This window comes from Nerophis ophidion, linkage group LG01, assembly GCF_033978795.1.
Source record: "Nerophis ophidion isolate RoL-2023_Sa linkage group LG01, RoL_Noph_v1.0, whole genome shotgun sequence".
NCBI classification, from domain to species: domain Eukaryota; kingdom Metazoa; phylum Chordata; class Actinopteri; order Syngnathiformes; family Syngnathidae; genus Nerophis; species Nerophis ophidion.
Genome location: NC_084611.1, coordinates 36411229 through 36436361, shown reverse-complemented (window position 1 = coordinate 36436361; position 25133 = coordinate 36411229). Strand labels below are relative to the sequence as shown.

The 25133-nt window shown below is 41.6% G+C and overlaps 1 protein-coding gene across 4 annotated transcripts in view; it reads right to left on the bottom strand.

The window, feature by feature from the left end:
• The window catches only part of pdlim5a (PDZ and LIM domain 5a), a 111752-nt gene that overhangs the window by 8211 nt on the left and 78408 nt on the right, over positions 1 to 25133 (bottom strand). For all 4 annotated transcript variants that reach the window (XM_061901963.1, XM_061901948.1, XM_061901938.1 and 1 more), the window contains 3 exons: positions 11652 to 11728; positions 7265 to 7460; positions 2700 to 2880 (listed from right to left, as the gene is read on the bottom strand). In XM_061901963.1, the coding sequence (XP_061757947.1) occupies positions 2700 to 2880; positions 7265 to 7460; positions 11652 to 11728 (454 nt within the window). The remainder of the gene's footprint in view (positions 1 to 2699; positions 2881 to 7264; positions 7461 to 11651; positions 11729 to 25133) is intronic.

The following is a 25133-nucleotide window of genomic DNA, read 5'->3' as shown; positions in this document are numbered from 1 at the left end:
GTGTGACAATCATTGGTACTTTAACGTAACTTAACTTAATTCCGAACTATAAGCCGCTACTTTTGTCCTGTGCTTTGAACCCTGCGACTTATAAAACAGTGTGGCTAATTTGTGGATTTTTCATTGCTGACAGCCATGATGCAAACGGTTAAAAAAAAAACAAATACACTTAATAGACGTGTTATTGTTTGTGCTGTGGTGCCATCTTTCTGACAAATTTGCTCACTGCAGATACTGCAGTGCTGCATTGCCCTGTTTAGACTAGTGCTTTCAACCGGAAATATCGTATTGTTCGGATTATAAATCGCTCCGGAGTATAAATCGCACCGGCCGAAAATGCATAATAAAGAAGAAAAAAACATAAATAAGTCGCACTGGAGTATAAGTCACATTTTTGGGGGGAAATGTATTTGATAAAACCCAACACCAAGAATAAACATTTGAAAGGCAATTCAAAATAAATAAAGAATAGTGAACAACACGCTGAATAAGTGTACGTTATATGACGCATAAATAACCAACTGAGAATGTGCCTGGTATGTTAACGTAACATATTATGGTAAGAGTCGTTCAAATAGTTGTAGTCTCTTACGTGAATGAGATATATAATATTATTTGAAATTTTACGGTAATGTGTTAATAATTTCACATATAATCCGCTCCAGAGTATAAATTGCACACCCGACCAAAGTATGAAAAAACTGTGATTTATAATCCGAAAAATATGGTACAATTACTGTTCGGTCTTCTAGCTGTCCATAACGTTACTACTTGTGTGGATTCTTTCGTCATTATTCCAAGCAACGTCTATAAGTTTTAGAATATTACTAAAACTATTCATACTTACTTAACCGTTTCATGTGTGATGTGTGCAGGAGTGTGCATATAATGCTGTGATTATATGCATCAAGCGTTCATTCAAGGCTAAGGCAAAATATGGAGATATGTATCGAGTATCGTGACATGGCCTAAAAAATATTGAGATATTAAAAAAAGGCCATATCGCCCAACCCTACTTATATATTGTCTTTAATCAAAAAGAGGAAGTCAGGCTTAACAGCAACAATGAGCACATATTGGAGTGCACAGCTTATGGGTTTGAAGCAGGACACTGCATGATACTAATAAAGCCCGTTCCTCTCCCCCACCTTGAGACGAACTGGGTCAACCGAACGGTTCAGATTTGTTCTAATTAATTTTTTTTTTGCAAAAAATAACTAACTTACAATTTTATGGCTGCAACCCGTGCCAAAGTAGTTGGGAAAGGGCATGTTCACCACTGTGTTACATCACCTTTTCTTTGAACAAGACTCAATGAACTGAGGAAACTAATTGTTGAAGCTTTGAAGGTGGAATTCTTTCCCATTCTTGTTTTATGTAGAGCTTCAGTCGTTCAACAGTCCGGGGTCTCCACTGCCGTATTTTACGCTTCATAATGCGCCACACATTTTCGATGGGAGACAGGTCTGGACTGCAGGTGGGCCAGGAAAGTACCCACACTCTTTTTTTACGAAGCCATGCTGTTGTAACACATACTGAATATGGCTTGGCATTGTCTTGCTGAAATAAGCAGGGGCGTCCCTGAAAAAGATGGCGCTTAGATGGCAGCATATGTCGCTCCAAAACCTGTATGTATCTTTCAGCATTAATGGTGCCTTTACAGATGTGTACTGTAAGTTACCCATGCCTTGGGCACTAATGCACCCCATACAATCACAGATGCTGGCTTTTGAACTTTGCGTCGATAACATTCTGGATGGTTCGCTTCCCCTTTGGTCAGGATGACACGATGTTGAATATTTCCAAAAACAATTTGAAATGTGGACTCGTGAGACCACACAACACTTTTCCACTTTGCATCAGTCCATCTTAGATGATCTCGGGCCCAGAAAAGCCGGCGGCGTTTCTGGATGTTGTTGATAAATGGCTTTCGCTTTGCATAATAGAGCTTTAACTTGCACTTACAGATGTAGCAACAAACTGTATTTAGTGACAGTGGTTTTCTAAAGTGTTCCTGAGCTCATGTGGTGATATCCTTTAGAGATTGATGTCGGTTATTGATACAGTGCCTTCTGAGGGATCGAAGGTCACGGTCATTCAATGTTGGTTTCCGGCCATGCCGCTTACGTGGAGTCATTTCTCCAGATTTTCGGAACCTTTTGATGATATTATGGACCGTAGATGTTGAAATCCCTAAATGTCTTGCAATTGCACTTTGAGAAACATTGTTCTTAAACTGTTTGACTATTTGCTCACGCAGTTGTGGACAAAGGGGTGTACCTTTCCTCATCCTTTCTTGTGAAAGACTGAGCATTTTTTGGGAAGCTTTTTTTATACCCAATCATGGTACCCACCTGTTCCTAATTAGCCTGCACACCAGTGGGATGTTCCAAATAAGTGTTTGATGAGCATTCCTCAACTTTATCAGTATTTATTACCAACTTTCCCAACTTCTTTGTCACACGTTGCTGGCATCAAATTCTAAAGTTAATGATTATTTGCAAAAAAAAAAAAAAATTATCAGTTTGAACATCAAATATGTTGTCTTTGTAGCATATTCAACTGAATATGGGTTGAAAATTATTTGCAAATTGTTGTATTCCGTTTATATTTAAATCTAACACAATTTCCCAACTCATATGGAAACAGGGTTTGTACTAAACTAATAAGCTTGACTCCAGGTAAGGTGAGTGGCTTACCCCGAGTATCTTGGCCTGGCAGCGGCTGCAGGTGGGAGCAAAGAAGTCTTCATAGCAGTGCTCGCAGTAAACACACCCTTGTTCTTCCACAAAGCCAATGTCTGCCAGGGACGTGTGGCAGTGGACGCAGTTAAACTCTTCTTTATGCCACGACTTACCCATTGCCACCAAAAATGGCCCTCTGAAAGAAGGAAAGAAGATCATAAATCGAAAAATATATATACAGTACAACCAAAAATTTGGACACACCTTTGGACCTCACCAGTGAAATAAATAACGGGTATCACCAGGGTCAGCATATTTGGAGGAAGCCGCTACTTCATGTTTTATTCAACATATCATATATAATTTGCTTTGTACCTACAGTACAGGCCAAATGTTCGGACACACCTTCTCATTCAATGCGTTTTCTTTAGAGACGTCAATATCCGGTATTGTCCAACTCTTAATCACCGATTCTGATATTAACCAATACCGACATATACAGTCGTGGAATTAACAAATTATCATGCCTAATTTTGCAGTGTTCTTTAACCTTTTCTGAGCCAAGCCACATTTTTTTCCATTGAAAAAATTCTGAGGCACACCACTAGTAGAAAACATAAAATAATGAAACTCAGTACCCGATATTGACCATAAAGAGTGGTTCTCGCAATTGTTGGATATGACTTTAAACTAGAGATGTCCGATCATGGCTTTTTTGCAGATAGTCCGATATTGTCCAACTCTCAAATACTGATTGTGATATCAACCGATACCGATATATACAGTTGTGGAATTAAAACATTATTATGCCTAATTTTGTTGTGATGCCCCGCTGGATGCATTAAACAATGTAACAAAGTTTTTCCAAAATAAATCAACTCAAGTTATGGAAAAAAATGCCAACATGGCACTGCCATATTTATTATTGAAGTCACAAAGTGCATTATTTTTTTAACATGCCTCAAAACAGCAGCTTGGAATTTGGGACATGCTCTCCCTGAGAGAGCATGAGGAGGTTGAGGTGGGCGGGGTTGAATTTCCGGGGGGGTGTATATTGTAGCGTCCCGGAAGACTTAGTGCTGCAATGGATTCTGGGTATTTGTTCTGTTGTGTTATGGTGCGGATGTTCTACCAAAATGTGTTTGTCATTCTTGTTGGGTGTGGGTTCACAGTGTGGCGCATATATGAGACAGTGTGTGGAGAGGCGGGGCCGGCAGTCTGACAGCGAGGCAAGGCACGCCGGAGCCCGGCCCAAGACGGCGACGAGGAGGCGTGGATGGCAAACGAGCGGCGAGGCGGGGCGCGCCGGGAGCAACGCCGCAATCAAGATCATGTGCGTGGATCGCGCACCTAGGGACAATCCACTAATCTCCTCTTGCTGTATAAAAGGGCAGCAGCAGAGGAGGGTGAGGAAGAACGAGTTGGAGAGACAACAGGGCAAGCAGCAACCCATGCAGCGCGGAAGTGAGCGAGAGGCAGACGCAGACGACGCGAAACCGAGGAGCGAGCAGTGTGAGCGGCAGAGCTGAAAAGCAACCCGCAATAGACTTTTTCTTATTGAAAAATAAAGAAGTCTACACCTACTCGCAGAATGTCTGTGCTTGGTGGTCCTTGGAACACGCGGCGGCTTGAAACCGTGTGTTAAAGTTGTTTATACGGCCACCCTCAGTGTGACCTGTATGGCTGTTGACCAAGTATGTCTTGCATTCACTTGTGTGTGTGAAAAGATATTATGTGATTGGGCCGGCACGCAAAGGCAGTGCCTTTAAGGTTTATTGGCACTCTGTACTTCTCCCTACGTCCGTGTACCATTCCATACAGTGGCGTTTTAAAAAGTCATGAATATGATACCAATAATTACCGATATCACATTTTAAAGCATTTATCGGCCGATAATATGTTTTATATTCTAGTTCCTTCAAAATAGCCACCTAAAATGGTTTTCAACTCACACGTGTGCTTAAAGCTCATGGAGAGAATGCCAAGAGTGTGCAAAAAAGTAATCAGAACAAAGGGTGGCTATTTTGAAGGAACTAGAATATAATTCAAGTTTTCAGTTATTTCACCTCTTTTTGTCAAGTACATAACTCCACGTGTTCATTCATAGTTATGATGCCTTCAGTGACTATCTACAATGTAAACAGTCATGAAAATAAAGAAAATGCATTGAATGAGAAGGTGTGTCCAAACTTTTGGCTTGTAATGTAAGTACAAAGCAAATTATTTGTGATATGTTGAACAAAACATTAAGTAGCAATTTCCTCCAAATATATTGACCCTGGTGATACCTGTTTTTTTTATTTCGTTAGATAGGCGCCAGCGCCCCCTGCCAGCCCAAAAGGGAATAAGCGGTAAAAAATGGACGGATGGATGGATACACGTTCTAATCAGCAGTTCTCAAACTGTGGTACGTATGTCACTCATGGTGCAATGGCTCCATCTGGTGGTACGCCAAAGAATGATTTGAATAAAGTCCATCCATCCATCCATTGTCTACCGCTTGTCTCTTTCGGGGTCGCGGGGGATGCTGGAGCCTATCTCAGCTAGACAAGTCGCCACCTCATCACAGGGCATTGTTATAATAATAATAATCGTAATTTTTACATAGCAAAATTATGACAGAAGTCATTCTATGAAAAGAGTTGTAATTCTACTCGACAAAAGTCCCAATTTTATAAGAAAACTTAAAAATTTCGGCATTGTTATAATGATAATCGAAATTTTTACTTGCCAAAAATATGACAAAAGTCATCATTTTACTCAAAACATGTTACTATTTAACAAGAACAACAAAAACATTTGTAATATTGTGATAAAAGTCGGAATTTGATATGACAAATGTCACCATTTTGCATTAAAAATTAGTCATTTTACATAAAAAAGTAGTAACTTTAAACTTTTGCAATATTACAGAAACAGAAAGAATAGAGTACAGTGTTTTATTATCCTATAGTCAAACACAGTGTTACTGTTCAAACTGTGTGAAATGTTACAGTAGCCAAAAATATGAAATATACTTCCATCCATCCATTTCTACCGCTTGTCCCTTTTTGGAGTCGCGGGGAGTGCTGGAGACTATCTCAGCTGCATTCGGGGGGAAGGCGGCGTATGCCCTGGACAAGTCGCCACCTCATCGCAGGGCATTGTTATAATAATAAGCGGAATTTTTACATGGCAAAATTATGACAAAAGTCATTCTATGAAAAGGGTCATAATTTTACTCGACAAAAGTCACAATTTTCCCAAAAAACTTGAAAATTTCGGCATTGTTATGATGATAATCACAATTTTTACTTGGCTAAAATATGACAAAAGTCATCATTTTACTCAAAAAAATGTCACTATTTTACAAGAGCAACAAAAAAATTCCTAATATTGTGATAAAAGTCGGAATTTTATATGACAAATGTCACAATTTTGCATGAAAAATTAATCATTTTACATAGAAAAGTAGTAATTTTGCACTTTTGCAATATTACAGAAACAGAAAGAATAGAGTACAGTGTTTTATTATCCTATAGTCAAACACAGTGTTACTGTTCAACTGTGTGAAATGTTACAGTGGCCAAAAATATCAAATATACTTCCATCCATCCATTTTCTACCGCTTGTCCCTTTTTGGGGTCGCTGGGTGTGCTGGAGCCTCTCTCAGCTGCATTCGGGCGGAAGGCGGTGTACACCCTGGACAAGTCGCCACCTCATCGCAGGGCATTGTTATAATAATAATCGGAATATTTACATGGCAAAATTATGACAAGTCATTCTATGAAAAAAGTCGTAATTTTACTCGACAAAAGTCACAATTTTATAAGAAAACTTCAAAAATTTCGGCATTGTAATGATAATCGGAATTTTTACTTGGCAAAAATATGACAAAAGTCATCATTTTACTCAAAAAAATTCACTATTTTACAAGAACAACAAAAAAAATGTGTAATATTGTGATAAAAGTCGGAATTTTATATGACAAATACCACCATTTTGCATTAAAAAAATGTCATTTTACATAAAAAAGTAGTAACTTTACACTTTTGAAATATTTCAGAAACAGAAAGAATAGAGTACAGTGTTTTATTATCCTATAGGCAAACACAGTGTTACTGTTCAAACTGTGAAATGTTACAGTGGCCAAAAATATCAAATATACTTCCATCCATCCATCCATTTCCGTCCGCTTGTCCCTTTTTGGGGTGCTGGAGCCTATCTCAGCTGCATTCGGGTGGAAGGCGGGGTGCACCCTGGACAAGTCGCCACCCCATCGCAGATCAAACATACTTGCTAAATAGAACTTGTTTTTAATAATTACGTGGGCCTACTATGCTACTGTGTTGTAATGTTTGTCATCATGGGGGTATTTGGAGAGCCAAGTTTTTTCTGCGGCGGTACTTGGTGAAAAAAGTTTGAGAACCACTGAATTAGTCAGTTATTTTACAGGAAGTAATTGCTGAGACAACGAGAGCTCTGCTTCTCCTGACTCGCTCTCAGCCACGCTGAATTGTGCAGATGTCATGTTAGGTACGTCCAAAACTATAACCATGCAAAAATGGTTTCGCCTTCCCTCCCCAATCCATCTCCCTTACCTGATGACCATGTTGCAGTGTGCACACATGGGCGTCCGAGTCCCGGCAGGGAAGTGCTCCGCCATTTGGACCAGCGTGTCCTCGTCTTTAGGGTGGGGCTGAGGCACGGGTCGGACCGGGGCGGGACACCTGGGCGCAGTGCCGTTAGACTTCATACCAAAGGATGGTGTGATAAGACTGGACTGGCGAGCAACACCTGTGGGAGGACGAGAAGGACATGCATGAAACTCCAAAGTCGTTTTGACATTGGTCACTAAGAATGGTTAACTTCTTTTTACAATAGACAGTAAAGAATGTTAAAACCTCGATTGTAGCAGTTTAACCCCGGAATGGATTATTTCTACTTGCCATGGGGATTGGAGGTCGATCTCGGCCTCAACAGATAGTGTGTGTGCATGTGTGTCTTCAAGGTGTGCAAATTGTTGGACCTTTGCACCCGCTGTCCACACACCCAGCAGGGGTCGGCAAGGCGGGCTAAGGGGCGTTGTCACAAAAATTAATTTTCCACATCAGTCTTGGAAAAGAGATATTCCCGCCACATACTGCAGAAAGACAGCTCCCTGGGTTCAAAAACCTGGCTGAACATGGTGAATGCCTCACCTCCCATCAGGTGGCTTAACCATGAGATATTCCAAAACAAAGTAATAAAATAAAATATGATTTAATCATTCTCTTTTAAATTAATGCTTTCTATGTGATTTTTGTGTGGTTTCTGTATATTTTGTTAATTTTCATGGTCAAAATTGCAGAAATTCCATGTTTCCTTATCAAAACAATGCAGCAGACTAGAAGTGAGGCAGACACAGGCGGTGCCTCCACGGCTACACACAGTGTGCGTGCGAGGCAGCGCATGCTTATTGCCACTGGGAAAAGGCAGGTCTTGAGGCAGCAAGTACCTCTGCCTCAAGGTAGGAGGCGCTATATTGTCAACTTGCAGTTCAATGCCTCAGCAGTACTCTGAGACCTGTGTCTGCTAACTCAAGCTAGCAGACACAGGTCTCTCCAGTGGAAGCCAATATTTGTTTCTTTTTTTTTTTTTAACTGTATTTATAACAAACATGGCCTTTTTATTAGAGTAAGCCAACGTTTGTGGGTGTTTTTTGTCAGATGCAAAAATATTGTTTAATTTCTTGGAATGAAATTGAATTAAATGAAGGTTTTTGCCAAAATGGAGGATTAAATACTATTACCTATTCTCTTCGACCCAACTCTCTCGTTTGAGTCACACATCAAGAGTGTTACTAAAACGGCCTTCTTTCATCTCCGTATTATCGCTAAAATTCGCTCCATATTGTCCACTAACGACGCTGAGATCATTATTAATGCGTTTGTTACGTCTCGTCTCGATTACTGTAACGTATTATTTTTGGGTCTCCCCATGTTAAAAGATTAAAAGATTACATTTGGTACAAAATGCGGATGCTAGACTTTTGAAAAGAACAAGAAAGTTTGATCATATTACGCCTATACTGGCTCACCTGCCCTGGCTTCCTGTGCACTTAAGATGTGACTTTAAGGTTTTACTACATACGTATAAAATACAACACGGTCTAGCTTCATCCTATTTTGCTGATTGTATTGTACCATATGTCCCGGCAAGAAATCTGCGTTCAAAGTACTTCGGCTTATTAGTGATTGAAAGAGCCCAAAAAAAGTCTGCGGGCTATAAAGTGTTTTCCATTCGGGCTCCAGTACTCTGGAATGCTCTCCCGGTAACAGTTAAAGATGCTACCTCAGTAGAAGCATTTAAGTCCCATCTTAAAACTAATTTGTATACTCTAGCCTTTAAATAGACCCCCTTTTTAGACCAGTTGATCTGCCGTTTCTTTTCTTTTCTGCTCTGCCCGGGCACAGGTTCGGTGGCCACAGATGATGTACTGGCTGTCCACAGTCGGGATCCAGGGTAGACCACTCATCTGTGCATCTGTTGGGTACATCTTTGCGCTGCTGACCTGTCTCCGCTCGGGATGGTCTCCTGCTGGCCCCACTATGGACTGGACACTCACTATTATGCTGGATCCACTATGGACTGGACTCTGACAATATTATGTTAGATCCACTGTGGACTGGACTCTCACTATTACGTTAGATCCACTATGGACTGGACTCTCACAATATTATGTTAGATCCCCTATGGACTGGACTCTTACAATATTATGTTAGATCCACTATGGACTGAACTCTCACTATTATGTTAGATCCACTATGGACTGGACTCTCACAATATTATGTTAGATCCGCTATGGACTAGACTCCCACTATTATGTTAGATCCACTATGGACTCGACTCTCACAATCTTATGTTAGATCCACTATGGACTCGATTCTCACTATTATGTTAGATCCACTATGGACTGGACTCTCACAATCTTATGTTAGATCCACTATGGACTGGATTTTCACTATTATGTTAGATCCACTATGGACCGGACTCTCACTATTATGTTAGATCCACTATGGGCTGGACTCTCACTATTAATGTTAGATCCACTATGGACTGGACTTTCACTATTATGTTAGATCCACTATGGACTGGACTCTCACTATTATGTTAGATCCACTATGGACTGGACTCTCACTGTTACAGTATGTTAGATCCACTATGGACTGGACTCTCACAATATTATGTTAGATCCATTATGGACTGGATTCTCACTATTATGTTAGATCCACTATGGACTGGACTTATGTTAGATCCACCCACATCTGAGGTCCTCTCCAAGGTTTCTCATTGTCATCCCAGTGGGTTGAGTTTTTCCTTGCCCTGATGTGGGATCCGAACCAAGGATGTGGTTGTGGCCTGTGCAGCCCTTTGAGACACTTGTGATTTAAGGCTGTATAAATAAGCATTGATTGATTGACTGAATGACCTAATTTATAATAAGGGTTTATTTTTAAATGGCCCTTTTCAATGCTGTCCTTACTGTTTGATTGGCTGAGAGAAATGTCATGATAATACTGTGTTTGTTATACAATTGCACCTTAAGCTACCAGATAAGGCAGGAGGGCTGAAAATCAGCACAGGCCTTACCTCCGTGACTTAAAAAAAAAAAAAAAGGGAGCAACTTACTACGTTTTTGGGTCACTATACGGCCTGCAGTATATTTTCACGAGGCAGGCAGGGTCCCTGCAGTGCCTGACGGCTTTTACGAGGCAATTCTATCAGGGCGACAGACTGGTGTGTGACTTAGTCACTAAACCAAACAAATATAAAATGTATCCCTTTCATTTCACTCTTAGTCCAAACCAAACGTATTCTAATAATGTCGCTCTGTGCCTTACACCTTAAAACCTTACACCCGACTCCTCACTTTAATAAATATTATCTTTGTGACAGAATATAGCTGCTAAGGGAGACAAGAAAGGGAGGGGGGGGGGGGGGGGGGGTGTCCTTCTCGGAAAATAAGCCTTTTTCCCTCCTCGCTAACTGGCTGCAATAACATGCAAGAGAACGGCAGTAAATCACTTTTACTCCCCGCCTGATTTAGAATTGAACTTTTCTCAAATGAGAAATAATTGTGAGGACTATATTTATCAACGCAAGTACAACAAAGTACATTGTCTGACTTTTGCGAGCACACACTTGGATTAAGAAAAAGCAATGAATAAAAGTATAGTAAGTTATACAGTAGGGAAGGGATTCATTAGGTGGATCTCGTGTAGTCATTTTCCAATGCAGTCTGCTGAAAATGATGGAAAGTGCCACTCTACACAGAAAATTACGCTGTGGTCAAAGTTACAATTGCCACAAAAGCCATTTGAACATATTCAACACTCTACTGCCATCTTGTGGCTAAAGTGGATAGTGCATGCCCTAAATTCGCATACTTGCCAACTCTCCCTATTTTCCCGGGAGACTCACGAATTTCAGTGCCAATCCCGAAAATCTCCCGGGGCAACCATTCTCCCGATTTCCACCCGGACAACAATATTGGGAGAGTTGAAAAGGAGACTATTATATATGTCTCCATTACCCACAGGTTAATCTATAACTCATAAAGTAGGCAGGCATGGCTCTATTTCTCAGCGTGTGTTTATTCCAGCCGGCACGTTAATACACTGACACACAACATCCGGCATTCCCATCATGCATTGCTTCAAAACTACGGCAAGTAGTAATGTCCAAAAAACATAACAGAGACGAATGTTGTGGCCAATATGTGTATTTTTCCAACACACACACACACACACACACACACGCAAGGTATACCTAATGTTGTGGCCAATAAGTGTATTCTTCCAACACACACACACACACACACACACACACACACACACACACACACACACACGCAAGGTATACCTAATGTTGTGGCCAATAAGTGTATTCTTCCAACACACACAAACACATACATGCACACACACACACACACACACACACACTTACCGTGGGTTGCTGAGGGTGCTTTTATCATCGTCTTGACAGTGGCGAAACCATGGCTGTTGGGTTCCGGCTCATTTTCACTGCGTAAAAAACACAATGTATATTGCAAATTAAATTATTGTATAACATTATGCCACCAGATGGCACTGTTTTCTTTACAATCTAGTATGCATCTTATATTTAATGCAGAGCACGTAGGTGTAGGTGAAATATTTTGACATGAACTTGTCTTATAATACTTGTTGTTTCTTCTTCGGTTTGTTTTAGTTGTTTGTCTTAGTGTGTGTGTGTGTGTGTGTGTGTGTGTGTGTGTGTGTGTGTGTGTGTGTGTGTGTGTGTGTGTGTGTGTGTGCGTGCTGACTACCAACTCTGCCTAGCAACAACTGACCAAGCAATTGCAGTATGTTACTAATACTATGCATTGCTGCGACTGTTAGATTTATTTATTTTTATTAATTAGAGTTTTTGTTTATTTCGGATAACTCTTACAACTACAATTTTACTCTCTATGCCTGTAATTTTTAATAAAAAAAAAAAAAAAGGAAAAAAAGCAGCCTTCTTCGGTCTGCTTTAGTAGGAATTGCTTGTGTCCCGACACGGTGACTTCTTGCCGAAAGTGAAACCAGTGGTGGTCAACCAAGCTAAGGTGGCCGTTGTACACTGCAAAAAACGAAATCTAATTAAGATAAAATATCTCCAATAAGGGAGGTATTTGCTTATTTTCTGTCTGATAAGATAATTCTTCTCACTTAGGAGATTTTATGTCAGAGTGTTTTACTTCTTTTAAGGATTTTGGTCTTAAATTATCTCAGTAAGATATTACATCTTGTTGCTGAGATTGGGTGACCTATATTGAGTAAAACATGCTTGAAACTAGTATATCAACTGATATAAAGCTGTGTCATTAACATTCACAAGTATAAAACTACTTTTTTAAAGTAATAATATCTTACTTCAAGCATGAAAAAAAAACATGAGGGCGAGCGCATATCATTAAGATAATGCCACTAGAATTTACTTAATTTAAGAATATTCTTCAACATATTGGGCAATAGGGTCTCTTTATTTCTAACAAGAAAAGTGCACTTATTAGAGAAAATATACGTATTTTAAGGTATTTTTGGGTTCATTGAGGTTAACGAATTTTACTTGGTTTGTGAAGTCTTGACAAGCCGAATTTTCTTGTTTTATTGGCAGATATTTTTGCTTAGTTCAAATATAATACCCCTCATTTTTGTATTTTTTTAAATGGTTTTTGAACACTGACTTTTTGCAGTGTACAGAAAGCAGCGCGCGAGTACAAAAGAGACGTAAATATTCCTCCGAAAATCTGATACCAGCAAAGAAATCGAACTATACAATGGGAAAAATTCCTTATATTTTATCAACAAAAGATTTGTCGAGTGATATCAAGGTTTATACGTCGGTCACGTTCCCAGACATCTCGTACTATTGTGCTCCAGACGCTATTTTACACGTCAAAACTTGGAAAAGCATGGAAGTCTATTGTTACTATAACAATCTACAAGGTTAATACAGTTCCCTTCACTTTCTTTCCCTTTATTTATCTGTTTTCTTTTGTAATTCAAGTTATCACTACATATATAACCTGTTTCATTTGAAACAATTATATTGTTGATGTATGGGGAGTATGGGGTATCGGACTGTCTTATTGTGGCGGTCCGTGTCCCTGTACAATCAGTGCCAGAGCTTGGTTCGCATTGCCGGCAGTAAGTCGAACACATTTCCAGTGAGGGTTGGACTCCGCCAAGGCTGTCCTTTGTCACCGATTCTGTTCATAACTTTTATGGACAGAATTTCTAGGCGCAGTCAAGGCGTTGAGGGGTTCCGGTTTGGTAACCGCAGGATTAGGTCTCTGCTTTTTGCAGATGATGTGGTCCTGATGGCTTCATCTGACCGGCATCTTCAGCTCTCACTGGATCGGTTCGCAGCCGAGTGTGAAGCGACCGGAATGAGAATCAGCACCTCCAAGTCCGAGTCCATGGTTCTCGCCCGGAAAAGGGTGGAGTGCCATCTCCGGGTTGGGGAGGCGACCCTGCCCCAAGTGGAGGAGTTCAAGTACCTAGGAGTCTTGTTCACGAGTGAGGGAAGAGTGGATCGTGAGATCGACAGGCGGATCGGTGCGGCGTCTTCAGTAATGCGGACGTTGTACCGATCCGTTGTGGTGAAGAAGGAGCTGAGCCGGAAGGCAAAGCTCTCAATTTACCGGTCGATCTACGTTCCCATCCTCACCTATGGTCATGAGCTTTGGGTCATGACCGAAAGGATAAGATCACGGGTACAAGCGGCCGAAATGAGTTTCCTCCGCCGTGTGGCGGGGCTCTCCCTTAGAGATAGGGTGAGAAGCTCTGCCATCCGGGAGGAACTCAAAGTAAAGCCGCTGCTCCTCCACATCGAGAGGAGCCAGATGAGGTGATTCGGGCATCTGGTCAGGATGCCACCCGAACGCCTCCCTAGGGAGGTGTTTAGGGCACGTCCAACCGGTAGGAGGCCACGGGGAAGACCCAGGACACGTTGGGAAGACTATGTCTCCCGGCTGGCCTGGGAACGCCTCGGGATCCCCCGGGAAGAGCTAGACGAAGTGGCTGGGGAGAGGGAAGTCTGGGTTTCCCTGCTTAGGCTGTTGCCCCCGCGACCCGACCTCGGATAAGCGGAAGATGATGGATGGATGGATGGATGGATGGATATTGTTGATGATAGAGGTTAAATATTGTTATTATTCATGATCAATAGTGCTATATAAATTGGTATATGTATTGCTTCATTTGAAGTTCAATAATGTTCATTGTCATTCCTGTGTTATTGATATTTACTTCACTAATTGCTTCTTTGCTATAATTTTTCGTATCATATTTTATGGTACGAAGTATTGTATTTGCTGTTGTTGTGGTTATCTCTCTGTCTTATCCCCCTCTTGTCCCTGAAATTCCCCCCTCTGCTTTTCTTTTTTTCTCTTTCTATCCCCTCCTGCACCGGTCCGGCTGCACCAAACATTAAATATAAATCAATTTAATAAAGTAAAATAAAAATAAGGCAACAAGAGAAGTATCCTACACTTCTCTTTTGCAAAGTTAATCTGTACAGCAAATATTGGCATCAACAACAACAATGATTTGCCTGAGTAGCTGTACAGGACAAACAATTTTAAAAACTTAAAAAAAGGAAAGAGAGCGAGTGCGAGATATATTCGAGTGTGTTGCTGAATTTAAATACAGTGGCGTCACGCCTGTCCTGATGTTGTGGTGCTTCTAGGGAAGGAAGACAATGTAGCTAATATTCTCTGAAAAACTCAAGTGTAAATCGCCTTAACTACAAACTGATAGAGTTACACTATCTTGCTTTAGAATAACTATGGATTATTATATGACTTCAATTGTTCCCTTTTTTAAGTGGATTAACTTCGGCCTGTGGATTACTGGATGGCAAAGGGGGACAGTTGACTCCGCTAAGGCTGCCCTTTGTCAACGATTCTGTTCATAACTTTTATAAAAATAATTTCTAGGCGCAGTCAGGGGGTTGTGGGGATCCGGTTTGGTGGCTGCAGGTTTTGGTCACTGCTTTTTGCAGATGATGTAGTCCTGATGGCTTCATCTGGCCGGGATCTTCAGCTCTCACTGGATCGGTTTGCAGCCAAGTGTAAAGCGACTGGGATGAGAATCAGCACCTCCAAGTCCGAGACCATGGTTCTCGCCCGGAAAAGGGTGGAGTGCCATCTGCGGGTTGGGGAGGAGACCCTGCACCAAGTGGAGGAATTCAAGTAACTCGGAGTCTTGTTCACGAGTGAGGGAGGAGTGGATCGTGAGATCGACAGGTGGATCAGTGCGGCGTCTTCAGTAATGCGGACGCTGTATCGATCCGTTGTGGTGAAGAAGGATTGAGAGCTTTGCCTTCCGGCTCAGCTCCTTCTTCACCACAACGGATCGATACAACGTCCGCATTACTGAAGGTTCTAAGAGAGTAAATAATAAATGATAAATGGGTAGTACTTGTATAGCGCTTTTCTACTTTCAAGGTACTCAAAGCGCTTTTGACACTACTTCCACATTTACCCATTCACACACACATTCACACACTGATGGAGGGAGCTGCCATGCAAGGCGGCAACCAGCACCCATCAGGAGCAAGGGTGAAGTGTCTTGCTCAGGACACAACGGACGTGACGAGGTTGGTACTAGGTGGGAATTGAACCAGGGACGCTCGGGTTGCGCACGGCCACTCTCCCACTGCGCCACGGCGCCCCTAGTAATATCTAAACATTGTCTCATCCTGCGATGGTGGGGGAGGATGCCGGACAGACCTGGCAGGCCCAAGCGCATTGTGAGGGTCTGCTGGGAACGTCTGGTAGAGTCTCCTGTCAGAGAGAGTTTCAATTCCCGCCTCCGGAAGAACTTTGAACATGTCACGAGGGAGGTGTTGGACATTTTGTCCGAGTGGACCATGTTCCGAACCTTTATTGTCGAGGCGGCTGATTGGAGCTGTGGCCGCTAGGTTGTTGGTGCCTGTCGTGGCGGTAATCCCAGAACCCGTTGGTGAAAACCAGCGGTGAGGGATGCCGTCAAGCTGAAGAAGGAGTCCTATCGGGTTCTTTTGGCTCATAGGACTCCGGAGACAGTGGACAGGTACCGACGGGCCAAGCGGTGTGCAGCTTTAGCGGTCGCAGAGGCAAAAACTCGGACATGGGAAGAGTTCGGGGAAGCCATGGAAAACAACTTCCGGACGGCTTCGAAGCAATTCTGGACCCAACATAAAAATGACATATAGCCGGAAGATTTATTACAAATATTCGAACGGTCGTTATGAAGTCATCATCACCTAACACTGCAAGAACAAGCGATATTCAATGTCCCATAGGGTCTAGCGCAGGGGTCTCAGACACGCGGCCCATGGGCCAATTGCGGCCCGCGATACGTTATTTAGCGGCCCCCACCTTAATATGAAAGATTAATGTTAGTGCGGCCCGCGAGTTTTATATGAATGGCGCTTGACAGCGTTGTGTGCGGAGCTTAAGGAATCTACCAATCACGGTGGTATAAGGCTCTCGAGGGCTGAACATTGTGTCTTTCTCTCTCTCTCTGTGTGTCTCATTCTCGCTTCCTCCCCCGGTGCCGCTGTAAACAGTCCGGGCCAGTGAGACGAGCAGGCCGGTGAGACGAGCGGACCGGTAGCTTCCGAAGCACTCCGGCGAAGGACTGAGCGACAATTTAAAACTGTTGTGCACTGGACCCCAGCGCTGATACTCCGACAGAGAGTCGCTGGGCAAATCGGCCTTTTATCACGTCAGTCGTGATGTTAATCCAATGCTACCGTAACTGTAAACTCCCCCCCCCCAAACCACCCCCAAAATGGCTCTTTCAACGTTCTGGGTTGCCTACCCCTGCGTTAGTGGAAAAGCGGCAAATGAGTGAAAGTGACAGAGACCTTCCCATGGAGACAAGGGTTTTCTTACGTGCATGGCTGCAGTCACACCGCGACACTTGTCCCTCAGTAATAACAGTCCCCGATAAACTAGACCAATACAAACCGTTTTTAGTTTTTTTATATTTTTTAATTTGCATTGCCTCACACGATAAACACTACATATATTTATATATGACGCCGGATGACACTCTGGGAGCCATCACGACCGCCATGTTGCTGTAGGGAGGAAAAGTGGAACGACGCACATTTGGGAAATAATATTATTCTCCGTGCGTCGGCTAAATCTAAATATATTCCACAACCCCAAACATGTCTTTTTCAAAGCCGGCAGTGAAAAGAAGGGTTAACGATGTGCAAAAACAATTCCAGGAAAAGTGGGAGATGCAATATTTCTTTGTTGAGCACAGGGCACGTGTCTTATTTGCACAAAGAAAGTTGCGGTGCACAAGGAATACGATTTGAAACGTCAGTATACGACCAGACATGCTGAGGAGTATGCAACATTTTTTTTAAAGAAATCTTTTCTTGCGGACCAGCCTGATCCAGACTCTGCGTCCAGTGGCCCCCAGGTAAATTGAGTTTGAGACCCTTGTTCTAGCAGTTAGGATTCCTGGTTTTCACTCAAGTGGCCCGGGTTTAACTCCTGATGTAGGGACGTGTTTTACAGCCTGATGGAGACAACCGGGGTCACATTTTTTTAAAAAGTTCCATCAAACGGGATGAAATGTGTGCAAGTAGCTTTTACCGCAAACGTTGGTGTCAATGGAAACAATTGCGTAAATCTACGCACTGTTTTGACCACGCAGAGACTATTGTTCAAGCTATCTAAGTAGCATGTGGTTGCATGACTGGAATAACCCAAATAACTTTGCACGACTAATTTTGCGTGGTTACTAATGAAAGGTTAATTAAACACGACAGCTAGGATAGCGTTGTTAGTTTTCAACCCCTTTTGGCGACATTTGATGACATCGCGGGAGTGAGAGAACACAGACTGGTTATCATAATGACTAACATTTATTTTACTAACACAACTTTTGCGTTTACGTTTTGTATAATAGATCATACTTGCCAACCTTGAGACCTCCGAATTCAATGTTGAGATGTGGGGGGGAGCAGGGGTTGTATATGTTTTCAAGTATTATATGTATATATATATATATATATATATATATATATATATATATATATATAATATTTAACCCTGTTTCCATATGAGTTGGGAAATTGTGTTAGATGTAAATATAAACGGAATAGATAGATTTGCAAATCCTTTTCAATCCATATTCAATTGAATGCACTACAAAAACAAGACATTTGTTGTTTAAACCCCTAAACTTAATTTTTTTTTGCAAATAATAATTAACTTAGAATTTCATGGCTGCAATAGGCGCCAGCGCCCCCCGCGACCCCGAAAGGGAATAAGCGGTAGAAAATGGATGGATGGATGGGCTGCAACACGTGCCAAAGTAGTTGGGAAAGGGCATGCTCACTACTGTGTTACATCACATTTTCTTTTAACTACACTCAATAAACGTTTGGGAACTGAGGAAACTAATTGTTGAAGCTTTGAAAGTGGAATTCTTTCCCATTCTTGTTTTATGTAGAGCTTTAGTCGTTCAACAGTCTGGGACCTCCGTTGTCGTATTTTACGATTCATAATGCGCCACACATTTTCGATGGGAGACATGTCTGGACTGCAGGCGTGCCAGGAAAGTACCCCCACTCTTTTACTACGAAGCCACCCTGTTGTAACATGTGGCTTGGCATTGTTTTGCTGAAATAAGCAGGGGTGTCAATGATAATGTTGCTTGGATGACAACATACAGTATGTTGCTCCAAAACCTGTATGGACCATTCAGCATTAATGGTGCCTTCACAGATGTGTAAGTTACCCATGCCTTGGGCACTAATATACCCCCATACCATCACAAATGCTGGCTTTTGAACTTTGCGCCTATAACAATCCGGATGGTTATTTTCCTCTTTGTTCCGGAGAACACCACGTCCACAGTTTCCAAATATAATTTGAAATGTGGGCTCGTCAGACCACAGAAAACTTTTCCACTTTGCATCAGTCCATTTTAGATGAGCTCAGGCTCAGCGAAGCCAGGGCGTTCTTTGGTGTTGTTGATAAATGGCTTTCGCTTTGCATAGTAGAATTTTAACTTGCACTTACAGATGTAGCGTCCAATTATAGTTACTGACAGTGGTTTTATGAAGTGTTCCTGAGCCCATGTGGTGATATCCTTTACACACTGATGTCGGTTTTTGATGAAGTACCGCCTGATGGATCAAAGGTCCGTAATATCATCGCTTACGTGCAGTGATTTCTCCAGATTCTCTGAACCTTTTGATGATTTTACGGACCGCAGATGGTAAAATCCCCTAATTCCTTGCAATAGCTCGTTGAGAAATGTTGTTCTAAAACTGTTCGACAATTTGCTTACAAATTGGTGACCCTCACCCCATCCTTGTTTGTGAATTACTTAGCATTTCATGGAAGCTGCTTTTATACCCAATCATGGCACCCAACTGTTCCCAATTAGCCTGCACACCTGTGGGATGTTCCAAATAAGTGTTTGATGAGCATTCCTCAACTTTATCAGTATTTATTGCCACCTTTCCCAACTTCTTTGTCACGTGTTGCTGGCATCAAATTCTAAAGTTAATGATTATTTTCACACAAAAAAATGTTTATCAGTTTTAACTGCAAATATGTTGTCTTTGTAGCATATTCAAATGAATATGGGTTGAAAATGATTTGCAAATCATTGTATTCCCTTTATATTTACATCTAACACAATTTCCCAACTCATATGGAAACAGGGTTTGTATATATATATATATATATATATATATATATATATATATATATATATATATATATATATATATATATATATATATATACACGGTATAGCAAGCCATGAAATTTGCAGAATTGTCTGGTATTTTTGCCAAATGTTCCATCTTTACCAAGAGCCCTCTACGCTGAAGCCCATCCGGGCGACGCCATCTTTTTAAGAAAAGGCGTAAACAAAATAAAAGCATGTAAACAACATACGCAAATGTGCGATGAAATAATTGTCGGCGTTAATAGATTGATGAGTTAACTCGTAATTAACGCATTAATTTGCCCATCCCTAATATATATATATATATATATATATATATATATATATATATATATATATATATATATCCATCCATTTTCTACCGCTTGTCGCGGGGGGTCGAGGGAGCCTATTCCAGCTGCATTCGGCCGGAAAGCTGGGTACACCCTGGACAAGTCGCTACCTCATCGCAGGGCCAACACAGATAGACGGACAACATTCTCACTCACATTCACATACTAGGGCCAATTTAGTGTTGCCAATCAACCTATCCCCAGGTGCATGTCTTTGGAAGTGGGAGGAAGCCGGAGTACCCGGAGGAAACCCACGCATTCACGGAGAGGACATTCAAACTCCGCACAGAAAAATCCCGAGCCCGGGATATTGTTTTCCGGGTGGAAATAGGGAGAAATTCGGGAGAATGATTGCCCAGGGAGATTTTCGGGAGGGGCACTGAAATTCGGGAGTCTCCCGGGAAAATCGGGAGGGTTGGCAAGTTTGTAATAGATGACTTACCTCGCCTCCGAACATCCCTCAAATCGGATGCTTTCTCGACAGGTGCTACAGCATCGAACTTGTGCTATCGTAGTTTGCGAGCTCCACTTTGCAATGTTTGCATACGACTGCGTTTCCCTTCTATTTTAGTGAGAAAGTGTGGGGGTTCCCACAGCTCAGACAACTGTTGTCGCTTCTTAATTCCCTTGTTGTGCTATAGCTGATTTCTGCGGCATCCGCCAATGCGAGTTATGTCGGCGAAAACATTTTTGAAACTCAAGCGTATTTAAAAGAGCAGTGCGGGGGGCGTATGATCCGTGACATAAACACGCTGCACAATATCCAAACAGTCCGCGCCAAACGGGAACTTTGAATACTGTTCGCTAAAAGAGTCAAAATGCCGTTAAAATTTTTTTACTACGACTCGAGGCACCGATAATTCCTCGAATATATTTTGTAATTGAATTACTCGAGTTACTCAAAGAATTGTTTCAGCTCTAATTATTTCCAACATGTAAACTAGAGATGTCCGATAATATCGGATTGCAGATATTATCGGCCGATAAATGCTTTAAAATGTAATATCGGAAATATCGGTATCGGTTTCAAAAAGTAAAATGTATGACTATTTAAAACGCCGCTGTGTACACGGACGTAGGGAGAAGTGCAGAGCGCCGATAAACCTTAAAGGCACTGCCATTTGCGTGCCGGTCCAGTCACATAATATCTACGGCTTTTTACACACACACAAGTGAATGCAAAGCATACTTGGTCAACAGCCATGCAGGTCACACTGAGGGTGGCCGTATAAACAACTTTAACATTGTTACAAATATGTGTGAACCCACACCAAACAAGAATGACAAACACATTTCGGGAGAACATCCGCAACGTAACACGACAAGACAAATACCCAGAATCCCTTGAAGCACTAACTCTTCCGGGACGCTACAATATGCACCCCCCGCTACCTCCTACCCCCCCAAACCCCACCCACCTCAACCTCCTCATGCTCTCTCAAGGAGCGCATTTCCCAAAATCCAAGCTGTTGTTTTGAGGAATGTTAAAAAAAATTATGCACTTTGTGACTTAAATGGCAGTGCCATGTTGGCATTTTTTTTCCCCATAACTTGAGTTGATTTATTTTGGAAAATTGGGCATAATAATGTGTTAATTCCACGACTGTATATATCGGTATCGGTTGATATCGGAATCGGTAATTAAGAGTTGGACGAAATTGGAATATCGGCAAAAAAGCCATTATCGGACATCTCTAATCTCAGTGGCCTAGTGGTTAGAGTTTCCGCCCTGAGATGGGTAGGTTGTGAGTTCAAACCTCGGCCGAGTCAGACCAAAGACTATAAAAATGGTACCCATTACCTCCCTGCTTGGCACTAAGCATCAAAGGTTGGAATTGGGGGTTAGATTACCACTGCCCACTGCTCCCCTCACCTCCCAGGGGGTGATCAAGGGTGATGGGTCAAATGCAGAGAATAATTTCACCACACCTAGTGTGTGTGTGACAATCATTGGTACTTTAACTTTAACTTTAATGAAGTGGTTCTTAACCTGGGTTCGATCGAACCCTAGGGGTTCAGTAAGTCGACTTTAGGGGTTCGGCGGAGGTTAAAACACACCCGACTCATCGTGTAAATACAAACTACTCCGTAACGGTGTATTACGGATACGGCAACAGCTGACTGATTTGCAGGTGTGTATTTGTTGTGAGTTTATGCACTGTGTTGGTTTTCTTGTTTGAACAAGGTGATGTTCATGCACGGTTCATTTTGTGCACCAGTAAAAAAAACATGGTAACACTTTAGTATGGGGAATATATTGTCCCTTAATTAGTTACTTATTAACATGCAAATTAGTAACATATTGGCTCTTAACTATTCATTATTAAGTACTAATTGATGCCTTATTCGGCATGGCCTTATTATAACACTAACCTTGACCCTAACCCTCACCAAATAACTCTAAGTTAAGTCTTTATTACATAGAATATGTTCCCCTAGTGTCCAAATAACTCTAAATTAAGTCTGTGTTATTTAGAATATGTTCCTCATACTAAAGTTTTACCAAAAACATATAACTTTGTCTTGAATGTGAAAAAAAAAACTTTATTTTTCACTGAAGAAGGGTTCGGTGAATGCGCATATGAAACTGGTGGGGTTCGGTACCTCCAAAAAGGTTAAGAACCACTGCTTTAATGTAAATCCCAGAATGAGGTGCAGGTATTGAGCAAATAAAAGGCTGCATCCCTTACTCGGCTGACCAGATAACAACGTTCATCCCGTTGGCCGCGCAGATTAGCCAGCAAAACACGTGAGGCACGTCGAGCAGGAAACAAGACGCCCCTCGTTCTTTAGCCACAATTACAGCGTGAGTCGTTAATATTCTCCACCATCTTGGACGATCGGAAAGGAAGTTTTATCTCATTCTGCTCCACCATGATAAAGTTGATTAACAGCCAGTCCGCTGCTTGGATTCATCAGCGGCCACTTAGGAGTGCAGCCCATCTGGAAATGGCGCTCATTCACCAAAGATAAGAGAACAAATGAGAGGAAGATGGCTGTTTGAATTTTATTGTTGATGTTTTGTCACCTTAATCTTATTATTGTTCTACAAACCCCGTTTCCATATGAGTTGGGAAATTGTGTTAGATGTAAATATAAACGGAATACAATGATTTGCAAATCCTTTTCAACACATATTCAATTGAATGCACAACAAAGACAAGATAATTGATGTTTTTTGCAAAAAATAATTAACTTAGAATTTCATGGCTGCAAAGTAGTTGGGAAAGGGCATTTTCACCACTGTGTTCCATCACCTTTTCTTTTAACAGCACTCAATAAACGTTTGGGAACTGAGAAGACTAATTGTTGAAGCTTTGAAAGTGGAATTCTTTCCCATTCTTGTTTTATGTAGAGCTTCAGTCGTTCAACAGTCCGGGGTCTCCGTTGTGGTATTTTACTCTTCATAATGGGCCACACATTTTCAATGGGAGACAAGTCTGGAGTAGAGGCAGGCCAGTCTAGTACCCACACTCTTTTACTATGAAGCCACGCTGTTGTAACACGTGGCTTGGCATTGTCTTGCTGAAATAAGCAGGGGCGTCCATGATAACGTTGCTTGGATGGCAACATATGTTGCTCCAAAACCTGTATGTACCTTTCAGTATTAATGGTGCCTTCACAGATGTGTAAGTTAACCATGCCTTGGGCACTAATACAATTAATAATTAACTTAGAATTTCATGGCTGCAACACATGCCAAAGTAGTTGGGAAAGGGCATGTTCACCACTGTGTTACATTACCTTTTCTTTTAACAACACTCAATAAACATTTAGGAACTGATGAAACTAATTGTTGAAACTTTGAAAGTGGAATTCTTTCCCATTCTTGTTTTATGTAGAGCTTTAGTCATTCAACAGTCTGGGGTCTCCGCTGTCGTATTTTAAGCTTCATAATGCGCCACACATTTTCCATGGGAGACAGGTCTGGACTACAGGCGGGCCAGGAAAGTACCCGCACTCTTTTTTTTACAAAGCCACGCTGTTGTAACACTTGCTGAATGTGGCTTGGCATTGTCTTGCTGAAATAAGCAGGGGCGTCCATGAATATGTGTTTGATGAGCATTCCTCAACTGTATCAGTATTTATTGCTACTTTTCCCAACTTCTTTGTCACGTGTTGCTGGCATCAAATTCTAAAGTTAATGATTATTTGCAAAAGAAAAAATGTTTATCAGTTTGAACATCAAGTATGTTGTCTTTGTAGCATATTCAACTGAATATGGGTTGAAATTTATTTGCAAATCATTGTATTCCGTTTATATTTACATCTAACACAATTTCCCAACTCAAATGGAAACAGGGTTTGTACATTGCAGTTGATATAGGTTCCAGAACCCCCCGCCGCCCCAAAAGGGATACAAATGACTGGTTCTGTGTCTGTAATCGAATGTTATTTTGAAACTTATAGTCGTTGTTTGATTTACTATGTGTATTTGTTATGTGTATATGTATTTATGGTGGACTTGCTTGGGAATTTTAGGATGGGCGCGACTACCACTGTCAGGTGACTACTTGGGTAGCTTTAAAAATGGCGTCATTAATCCTTTGGTAAAAAACAGCGTGCTTCGTCACCAGCATACTCCACCTGTAAGATACTTTTGTTATGTCCGCTTTTCTTGGTTAAATCAGCTAAACTATTGTTTAAAATTCCATGCTTGCTCGCTCCCTTTCTTTTTTGTTTGTTGTGTGTCCGCTAAGTCCGCGGCGCTTGTTGTGCCTCTGGTTGGCTGTTTGACAGCCAGAGCAAACAGTCACTGTTTTAGCTTTTGAACGACATCGGCAAAATTATTAAGTTAAAGGGTACAACCACAGTAATGGGCGGATTGAAATCTGTTGTATTAGAGTGTTGTCACG